Source organism: Drosophila virilis, chromosome 4 (genome assembly GCF_030788295.1).
Source record: "Drosophila virilis strain 15010-1051.87 chromosome 4, Dvir_AGI_RSII-ME, whole genome shotgun sequence".
Classification (NCBI taxonomy): Eukaryota; Metazoa; Arthropoda; class Insecta; order Diptera; family Drosophilidae; genus Drosophila; species Drosophila virilis.
In genome coordinates, this window is record NC_091546.1 from 1,640,601 (window position 1) to 1,653,100 (window position 12,500).

The window sequence follows — 12,500 nt, forward strand, 5'->3', positions numbered from 1 at the left end:
CGTGTCGGAAGTAATAATTAATTAATCGTATTCTAGTTTGACAATTTGATAAAAGTGCTTATTTTATAATAAATATCCCCTCACGTTCGCTAAAAGTTCGTGAGAGCGTGTCGAACAAGAAGATAATGCACAGGCAATCATATACACATACATATGTATGTATGTATGCACAAGCAATCATACGATGCACACACATATGTATGTACATATATTTGGCAATTCTCTCTCTCTCTCTCTCTCTCTCTTTGCATAGATAACACATGTTTGTGTGTTTTCGCACTTGATACCTGCTAATGCTTGCTTGAGCGTTATCTAGCTTTGAACAGGGATTACTACAGTTTGTGGGTTTCTTGCTCCATGTGCTGTGCGCCGAGCACTTGAGTGAAACTCTTTGAGTAACATTATAAGGAAAACTGCTCGGAAAATGTCGTCCATGTCGCAAATATCAATTGACATGTAAAACAATTGCCCTGAAATTTCTTAGTGCTCTGTCGACTTTGGCGATTTTGAAGACTCACGGACCCCAAAAGGTATATTCTTCAGAAGTCATCGGGCTATTAAAAGCTTACAAAATACTAATTCATTTGTTTTCTTTTTTAAATTCTGCAGCTAAATCTGCCAAGGACAAAAATTTTGAGACCTGAATGAGCTTGGATATATGCTCATGCTATGGATATATGTTGCCTTAAACAAAACCGCATTTTAATTTTGTTGCTGCCAATCTGCGTCGATTCTTAAATTAACATTTTGTAGAATTCTGCCGATCTTAAAGGTATGTCAGACGTAATTGAAGCCATGTATTTAAGTATACAAAACTAATATATTTTTCATTTTGTATTTTTCAGACTAATCCTGCCAACCTTCATGGACAATATATAATCAAGAAGTATTTATTTCGTTCTTGGATCGGCGATTATAACACAGTGGATTATAAACACAGTATTTCCCGCGCGGAAACTCAGCCAACTCTGCCACGCCCATGGACAAGATTTCATCAGGAAATGATCGCTATTCATGGTAGCTAGTTGACCGATATATCCTTGGTTATTCCATATCATAGATATAGTCCTAGCGAACCTAAAGGATAAAGTTCTTGCAAAATATGTATGCTTTTCTTTTACAGCCGCCCCCAGCAACAGTTCCTGGATCCCTGGATGGTTTCTAGTTGACTAGCATATCCTTGGTTATCCCATACCATCGATATAGTCCTTGGGAACCTAAAGGATCAGATCCCTGCAAAATGTGCATGGGAATGGTCCAAAAATATGTATGCTTTTTCTTTCAGGAGCCCTTTTACATGAGCTGCAGCTGCAGCTGTTGCTTAATAGCCGGCTTACAGTGCTCATTTAACATGAACTGCTAGTTAAAAGCACTCATTTTAATTGAGTTACATTTTTGCCCCTTTATGCTATGCTATGAAAATTTTTATAAAAACCACTCGTCGACCTCCTGGGCATTTCTGTTCGCCTGGTATTTGAGTGGAATTTTAGGGCAAATTTGGGACCCGGCCGGCGGCAAGGGCGCCCCTTTTGGGTATGCAATGAAATTTTTCGGTAGCTAAAAATATTTTTTGTCGACCTTCTGGGCATTTATGTTCGCCTGGTATTTTGGCAGATTTTAAGAAAAATCTCGGCTGCCCACAGATGCCCCTTTTGGATATGCAACGAAATTTTTTTCTTTGTGAATTTTTAAATAAAAAAACAGGAATTTCGTTTAAATAAATGATTTATTTACAAAATGGTTGTTTTTTCCCTCATTTTCTTAATTATTTCTCTTAAAATCATAAAAATCGAGCATAAATTATAATTTGAGCTTATTTAAACTTAAAATAAGTATATCTGGCTTAATTAAAGTCGAATCCTTGAAAATTTCGCTTTGTCAGTCGTGGAGGTCCTTAGAGCTCATTGTAGTCCTTAATTTGTCAGTCTGAAAGGATAAAAACACATTTAAATTGAAAAGAGCGAAAAAAATATTAAGGCAGAAAAAAGGACATATCTCGGCCATATCCTTGCAGATTTTCAAAGGACATGGTGCGTTAGGATCGTATAGACCCCCTGCATCGATCTGCATCAAAAAAATATGGGGTCATCTAAGAACCCAGGGACTTGTATTTTTACTTGTGAAATTTTTATTCCCGAAGTGCACGGAAATGGCCCGAAAACACAAATCCTTGAATATCTCCAAAACTACAAGGACGATCTTAATGAAATTTGGCCAGTTGGTAGTCCTGGTCAATACAATTTTTTTGACATAGGACTCGACAGGATATGCCAGGATATGGCCGAGTTATGGCCTATTTTCTCTTGCAAAAATCGTCCTTAAAACTTCGCCATTTGAAGGACTATCGTCCTTTTTGTTGTTTTTTCTTAAATGGGAGGTCGAGCACTATCTACAGTTCAAAGGACATCCCGATAGTCCTTCAAATGGCGAAGTTAGTCCCGATTTTTTCGACTTTTGCCAATTTTGCGACTTACCCCCTATGAAAAATTTTGGTGAAATTTTTTGTCGAATCTTGGAAATCCTTGAATGCCAATCGATAGTCCTGCTCTCCACGAGTTCAACAAGGTATATCCTTCCGATATCCTTAAGGATATGGCCGAGTTATGGCTAATTGAAAAATGTCCTTTTTAGAAAATTGGCCATATCTCTGAAACGGCAAGGACGATTTTGATGTCCTTTGGACAGTTTGAGGTCCTTGTTCATACGATTCGTTTGACACATGACTCGTCAGGATCTGCAAGGATACGGCCGAGTTGTGGCTTTGTTAATTTACGAAAGAATCGTACGCATATCTAGGCTGTCTTAAGGACTTTCGTCCTTTTCATTATATATTCTGAATGGGGACGACAAGGACTTACGGTTGGCAAATGGACATCACGATCGGCAAGGATATGGCCGATCTACACGCTCTTATCTGTACCGACAGAAGTCCTTTTCACACTCAGCTCCTTGAAGAATTTTCGTCCTTTTTATCACATATTCTAAGTTGGCAGGACAAGGCCTTGTCCTTGGTCCTTAAGGTGTCCGATTTCAGGTCCTTTAAAAGGAACAAAAGCCATATCTCGGAAACGATAAGGACGATTTGAATGTCCTTTGGGCAGATTTTAGTCCCTGTCCATACAGGACTCGTCGCTGGTATCTACCCGAGATATTCAGAAACCATCGAAAAAATTGTAATTTTCGATGGCAATCGAAAGTCGGGATCAGAATTTAGTTTGTATTTGTTGCTTTTATTATAATTGTATTTCCATTATTTTATTTAAATATAGTTGGTATTTGCATTTGATTTACTTGTTTTAATCTTTTGTTGTTGTTGTTGTTGTTGTTGTTCGCTTACAAACTAATTAATAAATTAATAGTTAGACTTAGAAATGAGAACTTAAGCGCGTAAAAATCCATCATGGGGTAGCATACAAAATAAAATTACAAAAAAAAATAAAACGCATGACAAAATATGTTCTTAAATCAAAATCCAAAACAAGAACAAAAAAAATACTTTCTTCAAGAGACAATTACTTTAGTGTGACGAACGTTGAGCCCGATCTGACCGATCTGATGCATACATATATATATATAGACGTCCAAGTTTTGTGCCTCAGTTGGGATTATATAATCACATATATTTTATATATATATTGATTTCGGATATTTAATTGTTTCGAATATGGAGCTGTGGCTGTGGCCGACCTTAGACAATTCGAGTCTCCGCAGGTGGCCAGTGTGGCAAGTTGCAAGTGTTGCAAGTTGCCGGAACAGACAAAACTTGTGACGTCTACGCGGCGGAGCTGGGCTCAATGCGTTTCTTCTCTTGAATTCTTGAGTTGCTTTCAGTTTCAGTTTCAGTTTCAGCTAAACGAATGCTCTTTTTCTGTTTGTTGTTGTTGTGGCGGCAGAGTGTGTGTGTGTGTGTGTGTGTGTGCATGTGTGTGTGTAACAGAAATCTTACAACAGATTTGATTTGCGTTTATACAAAAATTCGAAATTAATATTAATTATTAAACTAAATATTTGCATAACAATTAAAATAGGACGACTCATTTTCCACTTAATATTTAATATACATTTTCCATGTGTTTTCTTTTGGGTTTTTCCTCTTGCTACTGCTGCTGAGTAAGGTGTATTTCTTTTAGTAGGGGTATTCACTTTAAAAGTGTCTACACACGATTTGCTTGCATTTCTTTATACTTTCATGAATACAGTTATTCTCTCTGTCTCGCTTTCTCTTGAAAGTTGCACACATCATATTTAAATATATTTACATTAATTTTGTTGTTGTTTTCTCTTGATTTGAATTACTTTGAAATGAATTTGAAAAATGTTCTAATATATAACTACAACAATTTTCTACGTGTGTTGTGTTTTTTTTTTTTTTTTTTTTTAATATTCTTGTGTATTTTTGTTTTTTGTTATTTTTTTTTTTTTGTTTATAATAAATTTGAAACATGCACATTTACGATTTTTTGTTTGTAAGTTAATAATTTGCTTTGATTTAGTTAAATAATTAAAAATTATAAAAATAGCAGCTTGCTGTTTTACATAGACATAATATTTTTATATATATATATATAGATCTATAATCCGTGTTGTTATCAATTTATATATGTTTAGTTTAAAGTGAATACAATTTTGTTGATCTCTGCTGCTGCTGCTGCTGCGGACTTTCTTTAAGTGTATTTTTTTTTTGTTTGTTTGTTTAGCGCTTGCTTCGGATATTTTCTTGCTTGCTTTTTACAATTTACAATGCACAATGCAAATTATCACATATTTTGTTTTCTTAATTTTCCTCTCCCTCTCTCTCTTTCTCTATCTCTATCTCGCTATCTTTCTCTGCTTTTCTCTACCCATTCACATTGCGCGGCTCAAATTCTACTTTTACAATATTTAAGTATTTTTTGAAGCCAACTTTAATTTTCTTTTGCTTTGCGTTTTGTTTTTGTTTTCAATTATATTTATGATTTTGTTTTGCACAACTTCTTTCGAGCGTTAAATAACATGAAACGAAATTCAATGAACAACAAAAAGGAAAAAAAAAAAGGATCGTTTAGAAATTAAACAAAAACATGAATTTTCTTTCGCCTTCTTTTTTTCTCACTGTGTATATTGAACCTGAATGTTAATTGGCGCAGCAGCGCACTGTTAAATAATAATAAAAACACTCTGTTAAAGCGTTCGCTAACAGCTGTTGGCCAGCCGCAGCCAGGCTGTTAACGCGCAGTCTATCCATCTAACTATGCCTGTGTGCGATTGAGTGTGAGTGTGTGTGTGAGTGTGTATGTGTGAAGGTATGTGTGTTAAACAAATATCACAATCGAAAAATTAACAAAATGGCGGCTGCAGCAGTGCTACCAGACAGCAACAGCCGCAGCTAACAGCGCGCAACAGCAACGTTAACAGCAGCAGAACTCACTTCCACTTTCTCTCCTCTTCTTTTGCTCACGCTCTCGCTCTCGCTCTGCTTGAGCTTTTCTGTAATACTTTTGTTGTTGTTGCTGTTGTCTGCTTTGTTAACGTTGCTGCGCTGCTGCTGTTGCTGGGGCATTGTTACTGGAAGGGGGAACGGGGGGCTGCTAACGCTTTACTCTGTCGCGGCGACAAAGTTTTAGAGTTGACATTTTCAATTATTTCGACATTCCAGTGCCCCTGGACAATGGGCCACATTAATAAAATTACGATTAAAACAAACTAACAAACAGCTTAGGACATTGGTCCGTTTGTGCTGATGGCCGCTGCCGCTATGCCGCTGCTTCCGTTCGCCGCTGGCTGCGCTGCGTCCACAATTGAGGCTGTAGCAATTGCTGCGTCAACGCCGCTGCCGCTGCTGCTGCTGCCGTTCTCTGCGCCGACGCCGCCGCCATTGGCGACAATAACTGTTGCTGCTGTTGGCGCTGCCGACGCCGCTGGGCTGGTTGCTGCTGCCGACGCCGGCGTCGCTGCCACTGTTACGGCTGCTGCTGTTGCGGTCGGCGCCGCTTGTATAGCTGGCGTTGCGGGCGGCGCTGCCACCGCAGCTGGCTGCTGACTGCCAGCGATTTGCAGCTGCATTTGCAACTGTTGCAGCGTCTCCGGCGACATGTTCGATTTGAGTATGTTGTTCTCCAGCTCCAGATTGGAGATCTTATCCATTAGCTCGGAGATGCGCTCTTTCAGTACTTCCACCTCCTCGCGCACCGCTATCATGAGATGCGATTTGACCAGATCCTGAAAGGGGAGCGTAGGAAAATGTAATTAGTAACAGGTTAAATTTATGGTTTTACAATTCGCAATTTGTGTTAACAGCTGAAAAACGCGGATCGCCTATGTTAAGTAACAGCGACCTGTCTTTTAACAGCGCGCACTGCTTTACTGCTGCTACTTACATGGCCTGTTAGTTAACAGCGCTGTTATCGATATCGTTTCTCATTTCAAATGAATGGAAACTTTCGTGTGCTCGGAAAAACAATGTAAACGTGTGCATTTAAGGCGCGACCCATTCACAACGAATCAATTTCAATGTTTGCTCAATGCGTTGCGTGTTGCAGCGAAAAGTACTAAATAATTGCCAAGAAATGTGCATTTTGCGGCCAAATGTCAATGTCAAAACATGCCACATGCTCCTGAAAATTTAATATGCCCATTAACAGAAGAGAGGGGGGGGGGGGGGCGGGGCGTGGTAAAGCTAAATACACGACACATTTTGTCTGTGGCACGTGCAACATGGAGCGGCGGCAGGTGAGTGTCGCTGACGACAGTTCCGTTTGCTTGCGTTTTCTTTTTCTTTTTCGGTTTTCATTTTCATTTTCTCTGCTAAAAATAAAAACGCCTTCGTCAAGCATTTTCACATCGGATGTGGCCTGATTTTCAGCTGCAACAAAATGTTGCCCGAGAGCAGCAGCAGATCGAACAAAAGAATATAAATTTATGTATATAAAAAGAAGACAACAATTCAGTCACCTTCGTTTAACAACAGTGCAAATTGTTTAAACAAATTTCCAGCCACGGTGGCAGAAACGCGCGCGTTTCATGCGCGTTTCGCGTGCGTTTCGCTTAGTCATAAAAATTGTCTCATATGATTTATGGCAGGGTGTGGACGGAGGGGAATAGAGAAGGGGGCGAAGGGTGTCTCGCATTTTCTGCGGCAAGTTTTTCTTTTTATTTGTGTTTCGGGAAAATTGTATTTATATTTTTGCAAAATGAAATAAATATAAATTTGAAAACAAATCGATACAAGGAAAATAATTTATGTGAATATTATATCAACATAAAATAAAAATCAAATTAGGTATGTGAATCCCGCAACTGCGCATAAAAAAAAAAACAGGTGATAAATTTATAATAAAAAAGAAATGCTAAAAAAAATAAACTGGTTAAAACTGGCGCCAGAGACGACTCGAAAAGAAAAAAAAAAAACAAACAAGTGTAGAAATACGAGCAGAAAAAATAATTAAAAAATGCGCATACATATGTGCATATGTATGCCAAAGCTGGTCATACAATTTATTACTCATTAATTAATTCAATAATTTAATTCGAATATATGCGAGGGCAGAAAAGAATTCAAATGCTAGAAGCTACCAAAAATAAAGGAAATGCATTTGTCTCACATATACACACACACAAGCACACGCACACATACATACAGACAGGCAGGCAGACAGACAGACAGACAGACAGACAGACAGTTGAGCGTTTGCGTTGAGTCGGAATTCGAGTCGGGTCGAGGTTCGCATTTGGGTTCACGCGTCTCGCTTTCTGAGGTAGACACAAAACGCTGCTTGCTCGCTCTGCTTCTTCTTCTTCTAGTGTTTTTTTTTTGTCTTTCGTTTACTTTTATTTAACGTTTCTTTCAGTTTTTTTTTTGGCTGCACTTTGCTTAACGAAACTCGTCAAAAAAAAAAACGCACACACACACACAGACGCACACGCACACAAATATGGCGACCGCTTCACTTGCTCCATGTGCTCTTTGTTTTTATCTATTCTACTTCGTATGAAGAATCGATGTACACACAAAAATTGACAGTTTACAGTTAGATAGAGCATTCACTATATACACATACAGATTTATGCATTTTTGTTTCGACATGTTTGCCTTGACGACAGCCTCACGAAAAAAAAAACAAAAATCAATACAAATTGCAAGGTGAAATTTTGTTCTCAATGCAACGGGCAATATACTATATATACTATATATATATATATATGTAGATATTTATATGTTTGGTAACTCTTACGGTACATACTTTGGCATTTGGCACCATAACATAGCAGGGGCTATCGTAGCCCTTCTGCCAGATCTCGTATAGCCAATTCTCGGGCTGACGCAGCGACATGGTGCCCATCATATTTATGTTGTTTTTTTTGTGTGTTGTTTTTGCTTGTTTTGCACTAGCGGAGTATTTGTTAATTAAGTTCTTTTTGCCTTTCGCACTTGCGAGTAGATTTGAGTTTCTTTTTGTTTTGCTTGACGCGCTTCACATACACTTATATAATACAAATTTGTTGCAATTTTCTATCACAGTTATATTGTGTGGTGCTTCTTTGCTTTTGCTTTTGCCTTTGCTTTTATGCTTTGTGCTTGAGTTTTTGTGTGTGCCGTATTTTTTGGTATGATCTTCTTTTGCGTTGCGTTTACGACAAAAGTTCAGCAATAACTGAATTCGCTGCGTAGCTTTTTGGTTATTTGTGAGACCGGCCGCAGAGCTTTTGCATTTGCATTCAAAGTCGACACTGAAAGCTCTTCTTTTTTTTTTTTCTTCTTTTATCTCTGCTGCTCTTTTACAATTGATACTTTGATATTTTGTGTGTTGGCCGAATTAATGTAATTCACTTAAGAAAGTCTCTTGTAGGCTGCGCTTGCACAAACTATACTTAAAAGTTATGTATATATATATATATGTATATGTGTTGTATTTTATAATTTGTAGCTTTTATTTTTTGTATTTCTTGCGTTTAGCGTGTTGCGTGTTGCGAGTTAAACTGGCGACTGAACGTCTGCTTGCAATTAGCGTCGCATTTTATATAAAATGGCAGCTAGCGAGAGAGCCAGCGCCAGCGCCAGAGAGAGAGGGAGAGCGAGCGCGTGAGCGCGTGAGAGAGCGCGAGCGCGCAGAGAGCCTGTGCATGTGATGAGAGCGTGTCGGTAAGCAAATGAGAGAGGGAGAGGGCGCGCTGTGTATCTGGCGCTGTGTATCTGGCTGTGTATTTGGGAGTGCGCGCCATGTTGCGACAGCTACAGCTACAGCTACACAGCTGTGTGTGCGTGCATGTGCGTGCGTGTGTGTATGTATCTCATTGACGGGTGTGTATATCTCTATCTATCAGCATTTTATAGCAAAGCTGCGGCTGCTGTTCTCTCTGTTTGTTTTGACGCGATTTGCCTCGATAATTTACACGCTATTTTTTTCATTATTTTTTTTGACAAGCAAAGAAACCAAAAATGAATGAAAAAATGGAATTAAAATAAAAGCAGCCAGCAGCGCCCCGAAAATGTTAACAATATTTGGAAACCAGCCGGCATCTTATGTCTATATAAGTGTTTAGATACATATACTATAAAAAGTATCTCAAACAACAACATTTTGCCACTCGTTTTCGGCATGACAAATTTGCTGCCTATTTTTGTTTTGTTTTTTCTTTTTTTGCTGTTCTTTTTTTGACTGTTCCTTTTGGCACTTTTGCGCTGCGACGCAAAAACTTTACGACACATTTTTTTTTGTGTGAGGTTTATCATAAAAAAAGAAGACGAAGAGGCAGAAGAGGAGGAATGTTCAGTGAGCGAACGCCGCTTGAAGTTGAGTTCTTTTAGATACTTTTGAGCAAACATGCGATGGCTTTTCAAAAACAAAAAAAAAAAAAAAAAAATATCGTGGTGGTGGCTTTTCACCTTTTTGCGCATTGCGTTTTATGCTGAGGAGAAGTTCTGCAGACTTTTGTTTTGACTGGGCAATCGGAATGCCATGTTGTAAATACATATACACACATATATATGTGTGTGCATGTGTGTATGTATGTAAGCGTGGCAATTTGTTTCCGCTTTGCTGCGAAATGGTTGAGGAAAAGAAAACAACAGCGGCCGCATATCGAGCCCACAGCATTTTCAAGGGCTTGCGAATTTGCAAAACAAATTGTCAACAACAACAAGAACAAGAAAACAACTGTGTTCAAAATTCAACACACAGCGCGAGAACATGAAACGTATCGATTACATGCGCATGTCGCAGAAGAGAAGCCCCACCCTCCGCCCACAACCCACCCTCTGCACCGCACAAGCCAGGCAAACACAACAAAACAAAGCTCAACAAAACACACACACCGATACACATACAGATGCAGATACAGATACAGATACGAATACAGATACAGATACAGATACAGATACACATGGCAGATGCATATCTGATTTTCCCATAGAGCACAACAAAATGCCGGCAACAAATTGTGAATTGTAAAAAAACATCCGCGTTAAGGCGGCAAAAAATATTATTTAAAAAAATAAATAAACAAATACAACAAAAACGAAAACAATAATAAAACATAAATGCAAAGCAAACAAATGTGTAATATAGCAATAAAAAAAAAAAAAAAAAAACAAAAAAAAAGGTGGAAAAGGAAAGCAAATAAACAAACAACAATTAAATGCACATTTGTATAAACAAATTGCAATATATATGTAAAGCTCGCATCTGAACAATTTGTCGCGTTGTGAAGAGGGGAGAAAGGGGGGGGGAGCTCGAAGCTGTTTAATGAGAATCCATAAAACTGTTTTCGAAATGGCAAATAATTAAAATTGAGCTACGATATTTAACAAAAATTGTATATATATAATTAAAAATTATTAATTATTATTATTGTTGTTATTATTATAACAAATAAATTAGTAAAACGATTTTATTGAAAGCCCTCAAGTTAACTGATCTTCGATATTGAGATGCTTGCATAAGATTGTTGAATCTGTTTTTTGTTAAATTTTGAATTGAATAAATTCCGATATAAATACTAAATATATTTAATAATTTTAGAACAAAGTCTAATAAGTAAAGTCTTTATAAAGCAAATCAAACCTGTTAACCTGTTAACATTAATGTTCAAACGCCACTGTTAACAATGTAAATTTATAACATGACCTGTTAACATGCTAACATAAAAATGTAACTAAACGATGTAAAGTTGTTTTTTTTGTGAATGGAAAATCACAGAAACCTTAAATGTGAATGAAAACGTTAAATAACCAAATAATGCACAAATAATAAATATGAACAATTTTTGTTACCAAGCTAAATCTTGCTTTATGCCTATCATATGCCTCATATTGGCAAGCTGCCAATATTCAAGTACGAATATATTCGACATTCACTATTCATTATTCATTATTCATTGTTCAAACGATTCGCCATAGTCAACACAAAAAAACAAAAAACAAAAAACACATTTGACAATCGTCGCCGGGTCTGGCAATAAAAATGCCACTTGTTGGGGGCGGGTGTCAAGGGGTTGAGGCAGGGTGAGCAGTGGAGGGAGGAGTGAGGGGACGTCTTTTCAACAATTACGTATTGAGTATTACATTAGTTAACGCAGAATGAGAGAGACAGGGCGAGAGAGAGAGAGAGGGAGAGACACCCCCGCACGAACAAATATGTTTGTAAAGTGATTACAAATACAAATTTTTATTAAATGTGTGTGTGGAAATTTTTATTTGTTGTTTACAAAAAGCAAAATGGGCAACAACAAATAGTTACAATAAAAGTCAACTGCCGCGTGTGGAAAATTGCACATATATTCCTTTTTTTTTATTATTATATTATATTATTAATTTGAATTTGGCACGCGGTCAACGCGTGAAGAGGACGCAACCAAAGGGAACTGCGCGAACTGCGAACATGGAAAAGGTTTGCAAATTCATTTTCAATCGAAGAAAATCGAGTTTCAATTATGTCACATATTTATGTTAAGCCCAATTTAAACTTGAAACTACAAGATTTACGTTAATTTAAAAAAAAAAAGTATCTTAAACATTTTCAGTGTGAGTAAACCCTTTCTTAGATTAAGTAACATTTTTATGTCTTGTATAAAGAAATTTCGAAGCTATCTGAACACAACAGCCTGTATTTTCTCGCAGTGTATGTTGCTGCAATTAAAAGCAAATTCCGGCTGATTCCATTACTGAATCACATTCGGCGCGTGTTGCGCAGCGTTGCACAATTCAACGGATTGCAGTCGCTGTGCACTGGACTTTGGGCACTGCACAACACTGCGCCGCACCAAAACCGCGCTGCAGTGCACTGCCACAAGCGATAAGATAATTGAGAAGCGAATTGTTCTTATCACTGAGAAACAACGCGAACTGTTACCTTGGCATAAAGATCGCAAAGCTGCTTATAAAACAAGAGAGGGGGGGAGAGGTGGAGGGTGAAAGGAGATCAAATCCCAGCGTCGACAGGCAGTCTCCTAGAACTGCAGATGACAGGTGGATAGTTGGTTGGCTTGCCGGAGTCAGAGGTTATATAACTGAATGACAGTTGCCT

General features: G+C 37.9%; 1 protein-coding gene across 4 annotated transcripts in view; it reads right to left on the reverse strand.

The window, feature by feature from the left end:
• Positions 1-3,209: 3,209 nt before the first annotated feature.
• Positions 3,210-12,500, reverse strand: part of bun (TSC22 domain family member bunched) — a 156,817-nt gene continuing 147,526 nt past the window's right edge. For all 4 annotated transcript variants that reach the window (XM_015168924.3, XM_032438837.2, XM_070208770.1 and 1 more), the window contains one exon: positions 3,210-6,198. In XM_015168924.3, coding sequence (XP_015024410.2) covers positions 5,695-6,198 — 504 coding nt within the window. In that variant the 3' untranslated portion in view covers positions 3,210-5,694. The remainder of the gene's footprint in view (positions 6,199-12,500) is intronic.